At 40.5% G+C, this 20,058-nt stretch overlaps 4 protein-coding genes across 5 annotated transcripts; 1 reads left to right on the plus strand and 3 right to left on the minus strand.

Moving 5' to 3' along the window:
- Positions 1 to 944: 944 nt before the first annotated feature.
- On the minus strand, positions 945 to 5,484 carry LOC148883752 (cholesterol 24-hydroxylase-like). Its single transcript, XM_089021892.1, has 15 exons — positions 5,065 to 5,484; positions 4,906 to 4,983; positions 4,761 to 4,842; positions 4,501 to 4,574; positions 4,324 to 4,410; positions 3,889 to 4,027; positions 3,702 to 3,815; positions 3,403 to 3,565; positions 3,233 to 3,298; positions 2,753 to 2,825; positions 2,579 to 2,663; positions 2,322 to 2,432; positions 2,154 to 2,242; positions 1,859 to 1,925; positions 945 to 1,788 (listed from the first exon to the last, which is right to left on the minus strand). Exons 1-15 carry the CDS (start codon positions 5,211 to 5,213, stop codon positions 1,639 to 1,641), a joined length of 1,527 nt encoding a protein of 508 aa, XP_088878018.1. The 5' UTR covers positions 5,214 to 5,484; the 3' UTR covers positions 945 to 1,638.
- A 650-nt stretch (positions 5,485 to 6,134) lies between these two features.
- ccdc25 (coiled-coil domain containing 25) lies at positions 6,135 to 7,928 on the minus strand. The gene is made up of 9 exons (XM_089021895.1): positions 7,793 to 7,928; positions 7,670 to 7,717; positions 7,559 to 7,598; positions 7,436 to 7,487; positions 7,254 to 7,329; positions 7,071 to 7,174; positions 6,786 to 6,988; positions 6,530 to 6,575; positions 6,135 to 6,442 (listed from the first exon to the last, which is right to left on the minus strand). The coding sequence occupies exons 1-9, from the start codon at positions 7,815 to 7,817 to the stop codon at positions 6,413 to 6,415; spliced, it is 624 nt and encodes a 207-aa protein (XP_088878021.1). The 5' UTR covers positions 7,818 to 7,928; the 3' UTR covers positions 6,135 to 6,412.
- A 236-nt stretch (positions 7,929 to 8,164) lies between these two features.
- On the plus strand, positions 8,165 to 15,964 carry esco2 (establishment of sister chromatid cohesion N-acetyltransferase 2). The gene is given in 15 exon segments (XM_089021891.1): positions 8,165 to 8,447; positions 8,959 to 9,027; positions 9,120 to 9,244; positions 9,324 to 9,594; positions 9,756 to 9,989; positions 10,514 to 10,619; positions 10,709 to 10,781; positions 11,606 to 11,648; positions 11,752 to 11,854; positions 11,934 to 12,065; positions 12,146 to 12,235; positions 13,223 to 13,366; positions 14,317 to 14,461; positions 14,464 to 14,500; positions 15,586 to 15,964. Coding segments are annotated over 14 exon segments (1,689 nt in total). The 5' UTR covers positions 8,165 to 8,447; positions 8,959 to 8,974; the 3' UTR covers positions 15,719 to 15,964.
- Positions 15,965 to 16,060: 96 nt separating this feature from the next.
- pbk (PDZ binding kinase) lies at positions 16,061 to 18,919 on the minus strand. 2 transcript variants are annotated; one of them, XM_089021894.1, is made up of 7 exons: positions 18,846 to 18,919; positions 17,957 to 18,104; positions 17,746 to 17,885; positions 17,285 to 17,454; positions 16,983 to 17,112; positions 16,708 to 16,893; positions 16,061 to 16,557 (listed from the first exon to the last, which is right to left on the minus strand). In XM_089021894.1, exons 2-7 carry the CDS (start codon positions 18,094 to 18,096, stop codon positions 16,361 to 16,363), a joined length of 963 nt encoding a protein of 320 aa, XP_088878020.1. In that variant the 5' UTR covers positions 18,097 to 18,104; positions 18,846 to 18,919; the 3' UTR covers positions 16,061 to 16,360. The 2 variants fall into 2 exon arrangements, with proteins under 2 accessions (XP_088878020.1, XP_088878019.1); XM_089021893.1 differs by having other exon boundaries at positions 16,061 to 16,560.
- Between the last annotated feature and the right edge of the window lie 1,139 nt (positions 18,920 to 20,058).

Genomic DNA, 20,058 nt, shown 5'->3' on the forward strand with positions numbered 1-20,058 from the left:
CTCACACTCACACCTAGGGACAATTTGGAGTGGTCAATCTGCCTGCCATGCATGTTTTTGGAGTGTGGGAGGAAACCGGAGGACCCGGAGAAAACCCACGCGGGTCCGGGGAGAACATGCAAACTCCACACAGGGAGGCCGGACCGGGACGCGAACCGGCGACCTCTGCACTGTGAAGCCGGTGTGCTAACCACTCGACTACCGGGCCACCCAATAACGAATGGTGACATTTGGAATTACTCTTTCATCTAGAACTGCTTCATGTCATCACAAAGAGGGTACAGCAAGTCCTGGAGAATGAATGTCTCTCTGTGTCTTTGTTTTGTCATATTGTCTCTATGCTGTCATATTATTTGTTATTTAGTTATTTTGACTTCAAGACGGCGCCGCGAGAGTGGCTGCCTTTCCAGCAGCTCATGTATTTTGTTTTTCTACTTTCATTCCTTTCATCACTTTGCTGCTGTGAAATGTAAATTTCTCCACTGTGAGAATAGCCAGAGACTATTACACCCGCGCTGCAAGAAGGAGAGGTACCGCCGCTCGTTCCTACCGACTGCTGTCAGGCTTCACAATTCCCAATGATCACATGTGAAAAAAAAAACAAACAAAAAAAAACTGGACACTTGTAAATATGGGTTGTTGCAATATATCTAAATGCATCTCTTGATTCTGCACTATGTACAGTCTTGTTTATAGAACGGTTTTTGCACATCTACATTTGCACAGTATACAGTTGACATTTTTATTTTGTTATGCTTAGAATATCTTGTTTTCTATCCTTTCACTCCCACCCCAACCCCATCCCTCTTCAATTGCTGCTGTGGACTGCAAATTTCCCCATTGCGGGACGAATAAAGGTATTCTGATTCTGATTCTGATAATAAAGGCATATCCAATCCAATCCAATCCTGCTTGACTTCGAATGAACGGAGAGACACTCAAAGGACCATTAAAATAATAATAATAAAATGTTTATTTTATTATATATAAATAATAAAAAAGCGTTTAACGTGGTTTAAATGTCACAAACTACAATCAGACTTGGGGCCGAAGCAGAGTAAGGTTAAAAACAAACATATTTTAGTTGACCGACAACATGAATGGTCAGGGTGAAAAGAAAACAAAGCGATGCGCTTTTTTGTAGAGTTGTTGGTTGATGCTGTCACGCCGCAAAACTTCAGTGTCGCGACGTCATAACGCTGCGCCTCTCAATAGCCAGGACTTCCCTGACGGCTTACGCGATAACAATCGTGGTCACTCGCAGTAACTCCATGAATAATTACATTCAAAATAGATTTTTATTTCATTAAAATGCATTACAATAGCGTTATAAAATTTCAAGCAAAATAAGAATGGTTTATAAGAGTACATATCTAGTGATTATTTTCCCTATATTGATCGATAATGTCAAACGAATTCCACTGGATTCACAATCAACAACATCAACAAATTGTTAAAAATTAACTGCCCCCCCACATTGAGTTTTTGATTGGTCAGCAGCTGATAATAAAACGAAAAAAATTGAAAGTAATATATTCATCGATTTGGCATATCTAATAATTCTCTTGGTTTACGGGCTTGGATTGAAGACCAACTTTGAAAGGTGCTTTTGTGTGATGCAGACATCGAGTACATTCATTAGCAGTAGTGTTTCCTGTGAGTGACTGTGCATACTACGCCACCCTTAGGGCGCAGCGAGCCCAGGTCACGGATGTCCAAGCTCTGACCTGGTGTCAGGGCGAAGTCAAACCTCTGCAGCAATTTAGCCATCACCACTTTGGCCTCCATCTGTCGACAATAAATACATAATCATTCTTATAATAACAGTTTATTATTATTATTTTACTTTTGTATTCACCTGAGCAAAATTCTGTCCCAGGCAGGATCGCGGGCCAAGAGAAAAAGGGTAGTAGCAGTAATAAGGCCTTGAATAGGAAAAATGCAGGTACACTTTCGTCAAAAACAGGGAAAAATAAATACCAGTACAGATTTTAAGTTACATTTTTAAAAGTACTTTTTTACCCTCAAAATTAAAGGAAAAACATTTTGAAAACTAAACTGTTTTGTCAAAACTGTTTTGTCATCATTTGTCCTTATGTTTTTTTTCTTCTGTTTGTTGTTGTAATTTGTAAATGGTGTAAAAAAATCCTTACTTGGGAGCGTCCGGATGAAAGTGATCTGGGTTAAATTCTAGCGGATTCTTGAAGAACCTTTCCATTCTGCTGGAGACGTATGAGCTGAACTACGTCCCCCCCCCCAAAAAAAAAAAGTCACCTACTATTATTTTCCTTTTTTTTTTTTGTCGGCGGGCAATGCCTTACGATACAGGTGGCTCCAGCTGGAACACGGATGCCGTCTACGACAATGTCCTCAACAAGCTCACGGGACGTTCCTGGAGCTGTTGGGTACAACCTTAACGTCTCTTTAAGAACCTAGAATGAAATTAGAGAATATTGAATTTTCAAAAACAACATCATGGGGAAAATACAAAACACTTTGATGATTCAAACCGGAATATTTTAAAATGTAAACATTTTAACGTCCCCTGTAAAATGTGCCCAGTTTCAAAGCACCGTACCTGCGAGAGATAAACCAGTTTCCCGAGATCATCGTAGCTAATTTCCCGTTTCATCCCGATGACATCATCCACTTCCTTCTGAGCTCTGGTAAACAAAACTAATTGGTTTATTTTGATCGTAAACACAATTGGCATATCCGTTTTTGTCGTTTTGCTCGACTTTTTTTCCCTCACTTCTCCATGATGTCAGGATGCCTGGCGAGCTCCATGATGCAAAACGCAAGCTGGTTAGCTGTGGTTTCCTGTCCTGGATGAAGAGAAAATAATGAATAAAATAAGACCATTTCAAAGTCGTTTTTAAAGAATAATTAGAATGAGAAAAATACATATTTTTATTGGATAAATCTGAAATTTGATAGAATCCATCCATCCATCCATTTTTTTAATCTGCGGATCATGAGGGTAACGGGTGTGCTGGAGTTTATGCCAAATGTCTTATGTATAATATTTTACCATTACAAAAAAAAAAAAAAAAATAAAGCGAACTAGGCAAGAGTTTGGTTAAATATTCAATGAAATAATTTTCTGCATGTGAATTGACTTTCTTCTCATCTCATGTTTCAAGATTAGCGAATCAGGAAGGGAATATCATTCAAAAGCATCACCACGACAATGAAAACGGTCCGCATGACTGTAATCGGATTATAGTCTCACCGGCGATGAAGAAGGTGACAAAATTGTCTAGCATGAACTCTTCGTCTTCTTTCGTGATGTTTTCCTCTGATGTATAAAAGAAGAAGGAAAAAAAACAACTCTTTAAAACTAACTTTTAACCATTTCATGCTTAGTTAATAAAGCATAGACGTTTTATTTCGATAGCTGACCCTTTCCGGCCGACTTGATGATCTGCGTGAGGATGTCTTTAGGCACGTCGGCCCCACTCTGGAGGGCGAGCTTCCTGGTTTGGATCCACTCGGCGCCGGTGGAGCGCAGCAGCTTGCACGCGGCGCGCACTTCCTCCACAAAGGCCCAGTTTTTGGGGTGAAACTAAAAATCATTTTATTTTATTTTTTTATTATATTTGTTGTATGTTTATGTGAATAGAGACATTATCATCCAAGCTCAGCGAAAATGTGATTTTGGTGCGACGTGGTGACAAAAAGAAATGTAACCTTTGCTGTACCCGGAAAAAGATGTTACGTATATTCAAGACCATCCCTTGGAGGCAGGTCTCGATGGCTTTGGGGAAAGGCAATGAGGTATCCTCCAGGAGCTCGAAATCCATGCCAAACGCCACCTGGGTTAACAGAGCGTCATTTTAACATATAACCGTAAATCGTTTTTTTTGTATTTTTAATCAGTGGCCTTGCCTTGATGATGACATCCAAGGTGACTCGGTTGACCAAGTCCAGCATGCGGGCCTCCAACTTCTTGTCAGCGATATCGGCCAATTTGGTCATCAGCTTCTCGGCTCGCTCGTTGAACGTGCCTGTCAGACTCCTCAAGTACCTGCACATGTGTGTCAGCATACATTAAGGAGCGGAAATTAATCGACCGCACATTCCTGAACTATTGCGCAATATTTGCGCAGTGTGGTTGTTTGTCCTTAAAAGGTAAGATGACCTATCACGTTCATCAAGGCGTGACCATTCCTTAAATGCATGGTCCTGTGCCAGTCTGTTGAACAGCTTTCTTGTTGTTTACTCCCGTGTTTGTGTGCCACACCCAATTGTAATAATAATAACAGCATAGTTGTGATTATTTGTTTGCTAAAGCAGAGATTAGGTTTGTGCAAAATAACTCACAGGCTGCTAAAGGCGGGGTCAATGATTCGCCGTTGTTTATACCACTGATCGTGATTCCTTGCTGTTACCAGGCCATTGCCTAAAAACCTGCAAGCGACAAGCAATAATACAAACTCATACATTATATGCAGTATATATTTATTTGTGATACATGTGCATCTTGATTTTACAATTCACCTTTGACCAAACATCCCGAAGAGGCGTTTGTGGAGGAAAATGTCTTTGGGATACTTGGAGGACATTAATATTTCCTGAATGCACCAAAAAATAAATAAATGAATAAAAAAAACTGGTGATATTTTGGGGTTTATTTATCTTATCAAATCAGACCATATTGACAAAACAGCTACGTATGTGGGAAATCCTTAAAGTGATTTAATATGTTCAAATGTTACATTCATATGTATATTTGAAAACTTGGAATCAAGTTACTGTACCTTGACCGTTTCTGGGCAGATAACGAAGACAAGGACAAAATGCAGCGTGTTGAGCTTGTACACGGGTCCATAACGCTGGGCCCTTTCAACATAACACTAATGGTGGTGTCAATGATCATGATGATGAATATAATAACATATTTACCATTCCAGGAAAACGTCGTGCAAAAGACCGTCGTTATTCATTGACCTCAACAACATCGGGCTATGTCCTAAGAGCCAACTTAAAAACAAAATAAAACAAAAAGAGGTCAAATGAGGCGAGCGGCTGGCAAGCAAAGACATTATAATAAATCCCCCTTACCTTTCCCTCGGAGGTCCAGGTATGTGGTCGTACTTCAAGTGTATATACTTGACGTACGCGCAGTAGCATAGGAACGCTGACAACACTACGACAAGGAATAAACCGAGACCATGGCAGGCCAGGGTGAAACAACAACTTAAAAGAGCCATTTTTAATCATTAAAACGCATCGGTGAAGTTCCTCGGTTTTCTGTCAAGGGTTGTTGTTTTTATTTCGGTCAAGGGGTGTAGACGCGGAAGTGATCCGTTTCGGTGATGTCATTGTTATGCGACTCTCGTGGTGAACTTATTTACATGGTGGTAGAGTATTGTTTTCATTTGAACTTCGAATCAACGCTATTGCAGTAAAGGCAGCGTGCTGCTTATCGAAATTATTTGCAGTCAAATCAAAAATTACCCAAATCCAGCCTCTTTTTCTATTTTTTTTAATGAACATAACGGAATATCCAAGACTGACATTTAGTGAACACAATCAACAACCGGAATCTTCAACTGAATGAAATTGTGCATGTGTTGTCTATTTTGAGACAAAACAAACAAAAATATTGCATTCTCCTATTTCAACAATTAATCTACTCCTGCCTTTGACTCTCCCCTTTACTCTTGATGCCTATGGGGAAATACGCATTTTTAGCGCTGGAAAACCTTTTTGATTTAAAGTTTCAATATTTTAATACAATGCTGTGTATAATTTATGTGGGGACTTTATTACCATCATTAACTAGAGGACATTGTTTTTGTTGTCATTGTCAGGATTTGTGATTGAGACGATTAAATGCAACCATATGAAATCTTGCTGTGTGTTGACACTATTTTTAAACAGCACCAGTTGCACACCTCTGGTTACAGTCAGACCAAAATAGCGCTCCATGATGTGTTTAAACTTCCACTTAGACAAAGGCCAGACTCAGTATGTACAAGATATTTAATAGAAAATGTATTGAATGGATGGGATTTTTGATATGAATAGGTATTGTGATTATGTCTATATGTGATTGTATATGAAAATACATGGAAGGCCTGCTGATGAGCCACGGAAAAAATGCACAAAAATGGATTTAGACACATGCATAAAAATAACATTGCTATATTGTCAAACAGCATTGATTGTAAACACTTGACCAAAAAAATAAAGTGAAAAAAGTCAGTCGGCAACACCATTCAAAATGGCACGATCTGTCGTATGCCCCCTACAAAACACCCCTCAATGAGTCCGATGAATCTTTATCGCATCCTCCCTCGAGGATGCAGTGGCCATTTTAGTTAGGGGTCGGGTTGTCACTGCTCTGGTTCCTTGTGTGTTATTTTGTATGTTTTGTTTCATTATGTTGTTGTTATTGATGTCGTCCTCACATAAAGTCGTCGGAATCGTATCCCCCCTACACAAAGATGGTTTTTCATCATATAAAAGCGCTGTTTAAAATTACAATCCTGTATGAGTGGAATAGGTTAGTGTGTGCGCTCACCTCATTGGTATGCATGTTTTCGCTTTTCATCAGTGAAGTGTAGCACCTGGAGGAAAGAAATTACACCATACATTAAAATAAAAGTTGCTAATGATGCTGTGCTTAATATATTTCTTGTTTCTATTGTTATTGGAAAAACACACTTAAAATATCTGAAATGTTTTTGGGGTATGAGTGGAGGGTGGGGTGAGAAAATGATAGTTGAATGACTTGTTTTGCTAATGTATGAAAGTGAAGGAAGGGAATGACGACTGACTTAAGCTCGTCTATTTCCTTCTTCTTCTTCTGCTCGTCTTTCTCACGTCTCTTCTGCTCCTGCAGCTGAGCTTTCTTCTCGTTGCGCTCCTCACGGTCCCTCGACTCCTTCTCGGCCGCCAAGTCAGGAAAGCGCTCATCTTTGGTTTTCTCCAAGCGGTTTACAATCTCATTGACTTTCTTCTCCACGGCCACTGTCTTCACCTGAAGACAAAAAAAAACTGCCACACACTAATTCACAGACGCAAAACATTCAGGCGCTGCCAAGAGCATTGATTCAGCTGACCTCCTTTTGTCGATGGAAACCAATTTGTCCCACATCCATGTCCCCAGTCTTCTTCAGGTTGGACCATGGCGTGTAGACCACGCTGATGTTGTTCATCTTACAACCTGCGAGGCGAAGCAAAAATCCGCAATCACCAGACACTTTTTGATAAACAATTAATATTTTCATATTTCTATGACAGACCTTGAATGCTGTTGTTTTTTACTAGCTGTGCACAATCTATCAAAACCTCCGGGGGAATATCTTCGATAGTCACACCCTAGAACAGCCAAACAGAGATTTAATGAGTCCAATTATGGAACAATATTTTAAAAAAAGAACATTTGTTTGACACATATGTCATAATGATGAAGTCATCTGTTTACCTTTGGCAAGCGGAGATAAACGTGAGCTGAAGAGAGTTTGTCCACGTGAAACCTGCACAAAAAATGAAATATCCTGATTACTATGACAATAAAAGTTTTTTTTGCGTTTGTGGGGGAGCTCACCAGATGTCTTCAGGCCAACCATACTTGATCAGATCTTCGTCTGAGGGTAACGTAGTTGATTAAGTAAAAATGCAACAATAAAATCCATAACTCCAGTGTGCGTAATCTTACTTTCATACTTGTCTTTTCCCATGTAAATAGTGTAAGGAGGCTCCACCACTAAGAGGAAAACAGAGACAGCAAACTGAGCATATACATGTGGAGCTACGCGGCCTAACATGGCTACAAACTCACCGGCACTTGTGAAGTAAAACACCATTTTAAGAAGATTTTATGGAATGTGAACGCAGAAAAATGTTTTTAAGTTGGACTATTTACTGACTGACTTTGCTGTCATTTCGCGCATGGAGTGGCAGGTTGAAACCGGAAGTTGTTACCGCAGAGTCACGGAAGGGAATTGTATATTGCTCCGCCCATTAAAAAAATGTAGTTCGTTTATATTTTTCACGCATATTTTAAATTTATTAATTTACAAAATTAAGTACTTTTTTACTAATGTTTTATTTTAAAAAAAAGTACCTCAGCAGTTTGATAAAATAAACCCGGAAATTCACTGACAAGGCCCCGGAACCATTTTTTTTTTTCTTCATTTAGACTGTTGTTCCATCATTTTTTCTCGAAATATTAATAATAATAATAACATCATTCCAAATACATTTCAAAGGAAGGGATCATTTTTGGCGTGTTGGTGTAAAAATCATCAAACAATCAACCGGATGTGTTTGTGGTATTTCCCGCGAATTCCCACTGCCGCATTGATCTGCCGCGCGCCTTTCAAAACACATTGAGGAAACGCGGGCAAGGAGAACCTCCAGTTTTGCATTGTTTCTCCCCTATTGACCACCACTAAAATTTCGATTATTTCATCCTCTACTTCAAGGCGTTTTGGGTAAGATATCCCATCCTTCTTTCTTTGTTTGAGATGACCGTGTTCGAGCAATGGCGTGCTATCGTACCTCGAAGCGCATCGATTCTCGAGGTCCATTTGTTGAAAGGATTTATTACGTTTAACAATATCAACTGAGCTCTCATCCCTTGTTTTGTTCGATATAAATCTCAGTGTTTCAAATATAAGCATGGGAATGTCACGTTACGTTTTTTCCCCTTTTAATAACCGTGCCAGGGAAGCAGTCTACCTTAGAGTTTAATGTAAAAATAGTCAAGAAACGATCCTGTTGTGTTCTGTCTCCAATAATACTGGAGAAGTACTGGATATACGTCTAATACTTTGATTGTGTTGATCTTTGTCTAGCTGGAGCAATCGTTTGATTAAAAAAATACGGGATCCGTTTTTCAATAACATTGTTCTCATCATGATGATTCATATGTAATCAATAGACTGCTTTTATGTGACTAAACTGCTGATGTTCTACATAATCATAACAATTATCCATATGCAGGTGAGAGGTCGGCAAAATGATGCCAATGAGCACTCGGAAGAGAAAACTGTATTCTGTGGATTTAGACAGGTGAGCATTATATCAGTGTTTTTATGGAGATGAGGGATGTGTTGAATCTGATGCACTTGTTTGTTTCTTCTCGCTGTCACCCGGTCAAAAAGGACTGAGACGGAGAGGGAGGCATCCCCCATCAAGAGGAGATCTCCAAAGAAGAAACTGGGTGACAATGCCTGTTTGAATAAAGAAAATTGCCCGTCACCTAAGAAATCTCCTTGCAAAGCAGCAGGTATAAATGCGTTGTAGGACAGGAACAACTTAGCGCAATGTTCTATTTGAACAACATCTTTATCCGTGATTCTCCTTAGGCTTTCCGCTCAAGCAGGCAACGATGACAAGCTCCTTCTACGGGACGAAAAAGAGCATCTATCTAACACCTCTAGAGAGGAAGGCGGTGAAGGACTCACTTCCTCGTCCTGCTCCTCCTCTGGCCCAGGTCAAAAAAGCTGGGCCGAAAATCAAGAAGGCTGCAAAAAGCAAGAATGCTCCAAAAGCCAAGCAGGCCAAGGGGACGACAGGATCGAGCATTATAAACTACACAGAGTCCAACATCAGGCCGTCCAAGATGAATTGGAGCAGGTTTGTGAACACAAGACGCTGGTTTTATCTGCTCTCGGAAACAAACTGGACCCATAACGGTTCTCCTCACCCTGACTGGCTGACACCCATGTAACTCACCAAGCAGTTGTGCTACTAAGAGTTGAATAATGTTGATTATTTTTGTTTGTCTTTAATTTCAGAAATGCCAACCAAAAGGTCTCTGAGTCTAAGAAAGCCATCACCATGACCTTCACCGGGATGAAGAAGCCCAAAGCCAAGATTTTGGTGGGTGCCGCCTTCTTCAACACAACCAAGAAGCATTGGTCCTTGTACAAGAAGATGTCCGCCGCCGTGGACAAAAGCCAAGCTGCGGTCAAAGAAAAAAAGTCCATGAGTCAGACGTCCATGAGTGACTTGCCGCAAGAACAGCCGAGGTGCTCATTTATTTATGTATTTATTTATGTACTTATTTATTTATTAAATTCAATGCATGCTCACTGGTGACTTGATTATGAACACCCGCACAGTCTAACGAGCTTAGTAAATGGTTACCCCTGCTTTAATTTTTCTTTGTACGGCTACTAAACGTCCTTTTATAAAAGCCTTAAACACAATTGGCTTGATAAAAATGTGTGTATTGGGAGTCCTTGGCGGAATTGACCAAGCTTATTCCAGTTATCAAATTTGAGCTGAATCAATTTTGGAGCTTTTAGCAGGACAAGAAGTTCCTAAAAATGTACAAACGCCCTTTAAAAACGTTTCTGCATACCATTCACGCCACCGGGCATGCCACACTGCAGATTTAATTCATATTATTCTGGCATCTTAACATTTTTATCTTCAACATACACAAACTCAACAAGTTTTGCCATGTATGTCCCTCTTTTAAAGAAATATGGTCATAAAAGTATTTGAAATATTTCTGACCATTTTTTTTCTTCTCCCTGCTTCCCTTCAGTTCCCATCAGGCTGCGCCCAAGAATTCCCTAATCACAAAGGAGCTAAAAATTGTGCTGACAAGGACTCCGATTCAGACATCCCGAATCTCATCCTTTGCTCTTCAGGTAGTTTAGCATCGAATGAAATATGTCCAAACCAAATTTTATTTTATTTTGACTCTTAATTTAAACCTGTATATTTTTGTCGGAATCAGGATGGCAGCTCCAAGCCTGTTTGTGACCCCAGAGGCACAAATCCCAAAGGTCCGACCACTACACCACCCAAAGGTAAGCACTGCAAATAAACTGCATAAAACAGGGATGAGAATGATAAATGAGAAAAAAGTCTGGGAAAAAAGGCAGGACGGGGGCGGGCGCACACATATATATATACAGTATTGAAATGTGATTTCAACAAAATGTCAGAATATATTGTTTAAAATAAATGATAATACTCACAATTAATATGAATGGTTTTCTGTTCCTCATGACTGGTAAAAATCCAGCCAAACTATCTGAATAAAAGTCAACTTGCCGGGTACATACGCAAGGTTACTGCTAGCTAGCCTGCACACTGCTCATTAGCTTGCACGCTTGCTTTCTGCTGCCTCTCATAAAAGTATATTGATGCTAACGTTAGCATGGGGCTTGTCATAGTGCTACTAACATTCGACTGTCGACATCAATATGTGTTGTTTCATTGCAAATTAGAATCTATCAAATTCAAACCTGTTCTCTCCACAAAGGCGAATCCTTTGGTCCATTCAACCTGATTTTTTTATTACTTGTATGCATATTTAAAAGGGAGTGTTCACCTGTTTCAACATCAATGGCACCTAAGTCAAGATCATCCAATCAAAGTGACGCTAACCGCCAACCAGCGTCAGTATCAGCCAATCAAAATTGTGTTTTCCGTCAACACAAGCCGAAACAGGAAATGAACAGCGAAAATGTGCGCTTTTCTCGAATGGTCATTTTGGTCTGAAAAAGTCGGAAATCTGCCGATCGGCGGAAAGTTCTCATCCCTGATAAAAAAAAAAGAGCATGTGGTATAATTTTCACACACATTATCCTGTCCAAATGAACCCCAATTATTTTTTTTCCTGGTCCAGAATCTCTGGCTGTGTATCCAATTTTCGGATCCGCTAATAAACGGTGAGACAAGTTATTCCTTGGAATGTCCCGTCTCAGTTTGCATTATTTTTTTATATCGCTCCTCATGCTAATCCAACAATGTGTATATGTTGTGGAACAAAAGTTCCAAAAGCTCCCCTGCTAGCAAGACTCAGCCGTCATCAATCACCAAAGAGCGACCAACCCGCAGGAGGAAAGATAAGCATGACGACGATCAACTCATTATCGTATGTTGGCCCGCTTTTTCACATCATATTATCGCTTAACTTAAAAAAATAATTAATCACGCCATGCTTACCCCGCCAGGATGCAGGCCAGAAACAGTTTGGCGCCACCACTTGCGGCTCCTGCGGGATGGTGTACAGCTCAGATAACCCAGAAGACAACTTCCAACATGAGCAGTTCCACCAGTGCCTTCTGGACTCCATCAAGTTTGTGGTAACGGTGTCGGAAGAGGAGAATATTGATCTATTTATAGAAAGATGGCTTATCAATACTTTTTTTGTCCGCCCCCCAAGGGTTGGAAAAAGGAGAGGGTGGTAGCCGAGTTCTGGGACGGCAAGATCATTCTGGTGATGCCAGATGATCCCAAGTACGCTGTCAAAAAGGTACGTTCCCACACGGGAGTGTTAAAGGACAACCGACGTCACTTTTTTGTTTCCTAACTGACATCAGAAAAACGTTTTATAGCATCTAAAATACCCAAAACGAGCAGTATGATATTTTTAGTCAAATGCAAAACACCAATAAAAATGACTTAAAGTGTCCAAAATCTGCAAAAAAAATATAGCATTTTCAGAAAGTCCCGCCCCCAGTTTGTGACGTCACGCCAAGACGTCTTGCCAAGACGTCTTGCATTTCTGGAGAATCAAAACAATGGTTTCAGATTCAGAGAATATGCTTTCTTGTTACTCATTCAGTTATGAATGATTCAAATAGTTTTGAAGAAGAAAGCATACATGTTTGCAATCGATTAAACAATTTATTCCATGTCATTTTGAGGCATCAGGGGTGGGAAATGTCGCACCCAAAAAAGGGAGAACATGGCGACAAAGCCGTGTAAGGAATTAATCAGCCCGTTTCCACAGGCTGATTAATTCCTTATATGGAGCTTTGTCGCCCTGTTCTGCCTCTTTGTGGTCCTACATGACGTTTTCAGACCAAAGTAGAACAAAATGCATTGACGTGATGGAAGGACTGCTACAATGTGTCCTTTTTTCGGTCAGGGGCCTTCCTTCAGTGACGTAACGTACGGACTCGTCACCAACTCAAAACCAAGACTTCCGGAATATTCGGCGCAAGTCTTAAAACGTAAAATATAGCTATATGCAGTGGAATCTTTGTAAAATATGCTCAGTAGAAGTAATTTGAAGACATTTTACAAATTATGGACACAACTTGTCCGGAGACGTCGGTTGTCCTTTAAAGTTCAGCAATTCTCAAGAAATGATTAATAATAATAATAATACATTTCATTTGTCAAGCAGAATTTGGTAGATCAAAGGAATCAGACATCTTTGATATTAGTTTCTCGACTTTCTTTTCGGAGCAAATTTTTTGCTAATTTGGGCCCATGTGAATTTTTTTTTTTCCAGGCGGAAGAGGTACGACTTATCGCGGACAACGAGTTGGGCTTCCAGCAGGAGACTTTGAGCAGACCCTCGCAGGCGAAGACTTACTTGTTTGTCAACACCAATCGGATGGTGGTGGGCTGCCTGGTCGCGGAATCCATACGGCAGGTTAGCGGTTAGACACGTCGGATCACCTTTGGCATCCATCCAAATGGAAAAACTTGGGGGAAATTTTCCGGGTTATTTTCTGCTTGAAGGAAGACATTCCTGAAGCACATTTCAATCACATGCTAGATTTAAGATAGATTGACGACAAAAAAAAGGAAAAAAAAAGAATTCCTTTTAAAAAGGAGGTAAATACAAATATTGGAAGCTGGCAATATGACTTACCCTATTTTCCAGTCTATAAGGCGCACCAATGAATGGTGAAACATCCGACTTACGACCGGATCGACTTACGACCACCCATACTTGCGACCACGACCTCCACCGCGCTAGCAGGCCGGCAACGCTTACAACAATTTTGACCAGCCAGCATCTCACTCTCGCACAGCAATCGACCATGTGATGGCACCAGAGGGGGGAGTTTGCGAGTCATTTAGCCTCCGAGTCTCTATTCAACATTTTGAATGGATATCAATTTACGACCATTTTGACTTACGACCATTTGGTCGGAACGGAAGTCGGTCGCAAGTCCGATGTTACCTGTATAAGGCCCACCAGACTATACGACGCACCTTCAATGAATGAAAAACATTTTCCAAATAAAATTTATACATTCATATAAGGCACACCACATTGTAAGGCGCTACAGTAGATGCTGGGGTTACGTTTTATATATACATCCCAGCATGGACCGTGCACTACTTCTACAGGGTGAAATCGGAGTAGTTGCGACACCTGTTGTGGTTCAATATTACTTCACATATAAGGCGCACCTGCATATAAGGCGCAGGGTGATCTTTTGAAGAAAAAGAAGTCTTTTGGGTGCTCCGCCGTATACACCGGAAAATACGGTAATCAAATGTTTTGATTAAATCAATTAGCTACGTGCAAATTCCTGATAAGAATGTTTGAATGAGTTTTGGTGAGTAAGAAAATCGTGTCATCTCTCGTAGGCCTTCCGAGTCCTGCAGCAGCCGGATCAGATCAAGGACATGACCAAGGACGACTTCATGGACCGGCACCGGGCGTGGTGCTGCTCCACCGTGCCAGAGAATGCGCTTTGCGGCGTCAGCCGCGTATGGGTCTTCAGTCTTGTCCGCGCCAGGGCGTCGCCCGCCGTATGTTGGACACAGTCAGGTAGGCCATTTTGGGGCCTCAGTTAGACTGATGTCGTCTGATTGTGTCATTGTGTACAGTGATACCTCAGTTTACGAACTTAATTGGTATCCATAAAGTGTGTGTAAGTGTGTCTTCCAAACATTAATTTTCCATAGGAAATCATTAAAAATGACTATAATCCGTTTCCAGGGACCAATAAAACATAATTTTCTACTAAATAAGCCTTAAAACTACACAAAATATACCTTATTTTATGTATAATAAATGTGCTATTGTATTGGAATTAAAGAAATAAACTGTACTGTATAATAAAGTCGTTTTATTTACCTTTGTGATGGGCTTTGATGTAGTTGCCTCTTGATGATATCCGAGTGAAGTTGCTGTGCTTTCTCGGCGATAATACCCTCACACACTGTACCCTGCTAGCTGTTTTTCGTTAATCCAAATCAACAGAGGTTTTTCAACCTATTCTATTGCCTGAGACCGTTGCTTAGACAAAACAGAAACACCCTTAGCAATGGTTGACTTAGCATACTGGTACTGGGACGCCAAGTCACACAAACGCACACCTCGTTCGTGTTTCTCGATGATCTTCTTCTGCTTTACTGTAATTTTGTTTTGTGTCCTCTTCGGCTGAACAGTAGCCTGTGGTGGGGTCTTTTTCGGTCCCAGAATAGCAAATGTATCCTTGATAACAAACCATGAATGCACTTAAGAGAAAGGGGGTGTGGAAAAGTAGTCCGGCAGCCACAGTGGCGCTGTTCGGCCGTGTGGTTGGTGCTCTTCCGCCGAAAACTAGTCCGCCGCCCACCGTGGCGCTCCGTGTGTTTCCCGAAAACTAGTTTGTATGCCAAGATTAGATTCTCGCGAATTTAATAAGGCAAAAAAAGTTTGTTAGCTCAAGCATTCGTAAGCAGAGCTATCACTGTACTTAAATTTCTGTTTGTAATCACATGAATATAAACACATTTATATTGAAATTGCCTCAATCAAAGATAGGTTGTAAAATATTTTTGGGGGGGAATGTGAAATGTTGCTTTGGTAGTCTGAAATGTTAGTAACTCAAGTCTGGTGTTAACCTACAACTTTTCTTTCCGTTCAAGGAGCACCTTCATGTACGGCAGCCACCTGACAAAGGAGGAAATCGCCTTCTCTGACCCGACGCCGGACGGCAAACAGTTTGCGACGGCATACTGCGGCACACCCACTTTTCTCGTCTACAACTTCATCGCCTGAAATGAAGCGATCGTTGCCCTACCTGGGAATGCCTGATTTCAGTTTGGAAAGTCGATTTGATTAGTATTGACTTTTTTTTCAGCTCAGGGGCGACTGTTGTAAATTTGCTATAGTTTTATTACAGATGTTTATGTGGAAATAACTTCTCGTTGATGTTTTATTCATCTGAATTTTTTTTCCAGCTTTCAGGCTGATCTGCTCTTCACAACTGAATTTTCCTTTCTTTTAGAAAGGGGGGTATTTTGGGAGAGGATTCTGTTCTAAGCTTTAATAAAACAAGCAGTGCTTGAATTATCTGCATTACATTTCTTTGGTGGGAAAATGACATGACGCGCCTAGTAGTCGAAGAAAATTAGCTTTAATATGGAAATGTAGCCTATATGACAACAAGTTAATCTTTAAAAAAATAGGTACACATTTTCACTTCAAAACACATTGGAGCTGAATCGAGAACAACTGTGACAAAGAATCGTTTGAGGTTAATATTTCTAACCGCACATTGAACAATAAAACAAATTCCTGTCCGAATGTCAATCAAAACTGAGCACTATGAGCATACATATGGCGTATCCGATGACATGCCAGATACATCATCAAGCGAGGAAAAACATTTATAAAGATGCTCAAACCTCACTGCCTGCTCTACTTTTGGCAAAGGAGCGAGTTGCCCTCGAGCGCCTGCACAATCTGTGTGGCCGAAGGCCTTCTTTTGGGGTCCTCCTCGGTGCACACAAAGAAGAGCTCCAGCATCCTCCGGTAGGACCCGCCCAGCGCCTCGGGATCTAGCGGCGGCCGCGTTCCCAGCCGTGAATAGTAGGCGTCCTCGTCGAAGCTTGCCTCTTCTGAAAGGAGATTTAGGGGATGGTGAAGCAGTATGTGGCTTATTTTCTATACCCGTGTAATGAACTGGGTAAATGTTCAGTATGATTGAGCCAGTACAATTGATGCCATCTTATATCTTCTCACAGGCTCTTCCAAAAAAATCTCACCTTCATCATCCTCTTCTTCATCGTCATGTTCCGGGAGGTCCATGTGAGGCACGGCCAGCGTCATCATCTCCCACAATGTCAGGCCATAAGCAAAGATATCAGCCTTGTCTGTGATCTCGCACCCCATTAGGGCTTCCTTGGGGTTCCAGGGCTCTGTGCCGATGTACTCCTCCTCCGGGTCGGACACTGACCCCCGCACCAAAAAAAAAAAAAAAAAACATACTTGAGTCTTTTTATGTGACATCTAAAAGCAAGCATCGCTCGTGTTGTGCTACCTGTCATGTTCTCATCCAGCTGGAGGGACACGCCCACATCGCAAATCTTAATAGTGTCGAAGTTGCCCCTGATGACCACGTTGCATGACTTGATGTCGCCGTGCAGCAGCTTTTTCTCACTGTGCAGATACTGCAGATGACACGAGGGGGTATATCAGAATTTGTTTGCAGTAATAATTATTAAAAAATGCCATGACAACAATGAATTGTGTTGTTTGCTAGTGGGTACAACTAAGAAAATAGGACCTTGGAATCACATTATTCCCACTCCAAAAAATGAATGAGTCAAATATGTTTGTAACCTGCAACCCGCGGGCGATGTGAAGCGCCACTTTTTCAATGTCAGCGGCAGGAAAGGCCTTCAGACGGTCTTTTCTGCGTTTCTCAATGAGGTCATTGAGAGACTGCTCTCCTCCATACTCCATGGCCAGACATTTGGAGCCATCTTTTGCCGTGGCCAATGCCCGGAATCCTGCAGGTTCACATCCAGAAATCAATGAATGGTTGTAAGACTTATGCTGGGGATGTTTTCATTTTGTGTTGCTTCATTGTAACCCATTATGTTTCAATGTTTATATAAAAAAAGAGTGCACCTATAATCAACCAACAGGTTTAACTATTGCATGTGTGATGCTTTCGTAAAACAATGGCAAGAATTTCAACCATAGAAAAAATATCTAGACATTAATTACATCATTTCAATATGTTTGTTAGTTTAGCTTTGCAAAATTTTAGTGAGAGAATTGAGATTTTGGGCTCTGACCGACAATATTCGGATGGTCGATTCCCTTGAGGATTTTTGCCTCTTCTTTCAGACGATTTTGGTAGAACTTTGCCTGTTTGCTGGCACATTTGCTGTTGATCTTCTTGATGGCCCAAGGTGATGCGTTGATCTGCCCTACTCTGGAATGAAATTGTGGAGAAAATTAGTGAGCCCAGTTTATTACTAAATTGGCACGCTAGCCATTTGTCACCTGTCCATCAGGTAGACGCTGACTCCTGTACCACAGCCAAGTTTCTTCATAAATGGTGAGGCTGGTATGTGGATGGGGCTTCCTCCCTCACTTTTAACACTCCTCACTCTGGACATCTGGGGTGTGGTGAATTCAGCCATGCTGTCGACTACAAACACGTGAACAGTTTACTAAGACTGATCCGCGTTTGTCAATTACTGTAGCACTTGTTTTTGTTGCGTAAGCCCCTGTCAGAATCCAAAGATGATTAATCTTGCCATTTTGGAGTTTTTGTGAAGTTTGCATTGATATTATAACACAAAAACATGCATTAAAAACTTGTGCACGTGACGTAAACCGCACAAAAAGTGCGAGACTTGTTCACAATTGATGCAACCGATTAGCAATCACGCTAACACTCCCTTTCCTTTTGGCTTTTCCCTTCAAGGGGTCGCCACAGCGAATCAGTGTCCTCCATCTTCAGGGTTTTTTCCACGTTTGTTTTGGCCAAGCTTTTACGTCGGATGCCCTTCCTGACACAATCCTGTGTATTTATCCGGGCTTGGGACCGGGTTCATTGGCAAGACGTTTTTTAACATTAATGCTGACAATCTTAAGTTATTGATACATATCATAACGACCGATCCTAAAGCTACACCTATTTACCTATATTGCCAGCGTCACCGTAAAATATACTAATACCCGCATTTATTTACAACATGCGCAAAATAAAAACACCAGTGTCACTTTAATTCACCATGCAACATTAATTCAAGCTAACACTCCCTAAAACAAAATAACCGACGAGTGCAAAACACGATTCGAACAGCGATCGTCACCGAGAAGTCGCAATTTAGCATGCATTGCTTCCCCCAAAAAGTTTTTTTCTTCCTGTAAAACAACGCGTTACCTGCTTTTCACTGCGAAAAGAAACTAACGTGTAACGACCGCGCCTAACTTTCAAAATTCGACGTCATCATAAGTAACGTGGACGGAAAGCTTGAAGGGAAAAATACAGTCGCAGCCCAGCAACGTAACACTTTTCAAGTAAAACACATTTTATAGTTAACGATGATTATAATTTTTATAAATTTTGTAGTGATTATTATTGCAAAATACGGTATTTGCATATGTCGTATTAGGTTTTTCTTGTTCTAATAATTGTAAAGTGTGCTTGGAGAATTTGAAAGACGCTTGAAAATTATTATTATTTATTATTATTATTATTATTATTATTATTATTATTATTATTATTATTATTATTATTATATAAAGGGAGTATGTAACCATAGTTGCCATACAACTTTTCTCCACTAGAGTTGAGTGAGTTTGCACATACAGTATGTTACATATACATGTACGTACATGTATTAATTTCTACATTGTGGCAGACATTAAAATCTAATCAAAACAAATACATTCGCAAAGACAAATTGATTTGGAAATTGAGACCTTTGTGTGGCCAAATTTATCATCTTATTACCACTTTAAAAAGCTCAATTATTTGTGTTATTTGTATTTCGACTATACATGTACTGTAGTTTGGGTGTTTTATTTGTATGTATTTTTATTTTTATTTACACCTTAGTATTAATGATAATGCTTGGGGACATGTCTTTGGTGGTTATATATATTTTTTTTCAGTTGTGCTGGAAGACAACACTGCCATTCAGTTAAAAATCACAGACGACCTCAACTTGTCAGCACAATAAGAACATTGTGGTGTTTATATGAATACATTTGTCTGCTGCATACCAGGGAATAGCGTTGACCTCCAGGTTTTCCTCTGCTTCACACAGCACAGTTTGCCCCCCGTCCTGTGAGCTTTGACCTGGACAGAACTCTTCCTTTGAAGCCAAAGAGCAGGAATGTGACAAAAGCCACTGGATGGAGACGACTGTTGCTCTCTCATCTTTCCTCACCATTCTTCTTTTATTCCCCCTACAGGGGAAATGAGCTCATGTTTTGCGGTCTACCAAGGCACATGCTGTGGTGCGCTTGTTAACACGAAGATGAGTTAAGTTAAACAACATGATCACAAGTGGGTAAAATAACAAACTCATGTGTCCCTTTGCATACCTGCTCACACCTCTGAAAAATAATAAATAATAAATAATAAATAA

Source organism: Hippocampus bargibanti, linkage group LG19 (genome assembly GCF_051943395.1).
Source record: "Hippocampus bargibanti isolate YZ-2025 linkage group LG19, ASM5194339v1, whole genome shotgun sequence".
Lineage (NCBI taxonomy): Eukaryota > Metazoa > Chordata > Actinopteri > Syngnathiformes > Syngnathidae > Hippocampus > Hippocampus bargibanti.

Bases quoted from the DNA above. Each gene is read 5' to 3' on its own strand.
- LOC148883752 (XM_089021892.1), bottom strand. From the start codon at position 5,213: ATGGCTCTTTTAAGTTGTTGTTTCACCCTGGCCTGCCATGGTCTCGGT. The intron at 2,433-2,578 runs GTACGGTGCTTT...ATTTCATTCTAG, and splicing joins AACTGGTTTATCTCTCGCAG to GTTCTTAAAGAGACGTTAAG. The intron at 1,926-2,153 runs GTAAGGATTTTT...TTCCTATTCAAG, and splicing joins TTTCATCCGGACGCTCCCAA to GCCTTATTACTGCTACTACC.
- ccdc25 (XM_089021895.1), bottom strand. From the start codon at position 7,817: ATGGTGTTTTACTTCACAAGTGCCG. The intron at 7,330-7,435 runs GTAAACAGATGA...TGGCTGTTCTAG, and splicing joins TTTATCTCCGCTTGCCAAAG to GGTGTGACTATCGAAGATAT. The intron at 6,443-6,529 runs GTGAGCGCACAC...ATCTTTGTGTAG, and splicing joins AAAACATGCATACCAATGAG to GGGGGATACGATTCCGACGA.
- pbk (XM_089021893.1), bottom strand. From the start codon at position 18,096: ATGGCTGAATTCACCACACCCCAGATGTCCAGAGTGAGGAGTGTTAAA. The intron at 17,455-17,745 runs GTCAGAGCCCAA...GTGAACCTGCAG, and splicing joins CGACCATCCGAATATTGTCG to GATTCCGGGCATTGGCCACG. The intron at 16,561-16,707 runs GTGAGATTTTTT...ATCTCCTTTCAG, and splicing joins TGAAGAAGAGGATGATGAAG to AAGAGGCAAGCTTCGACGAG.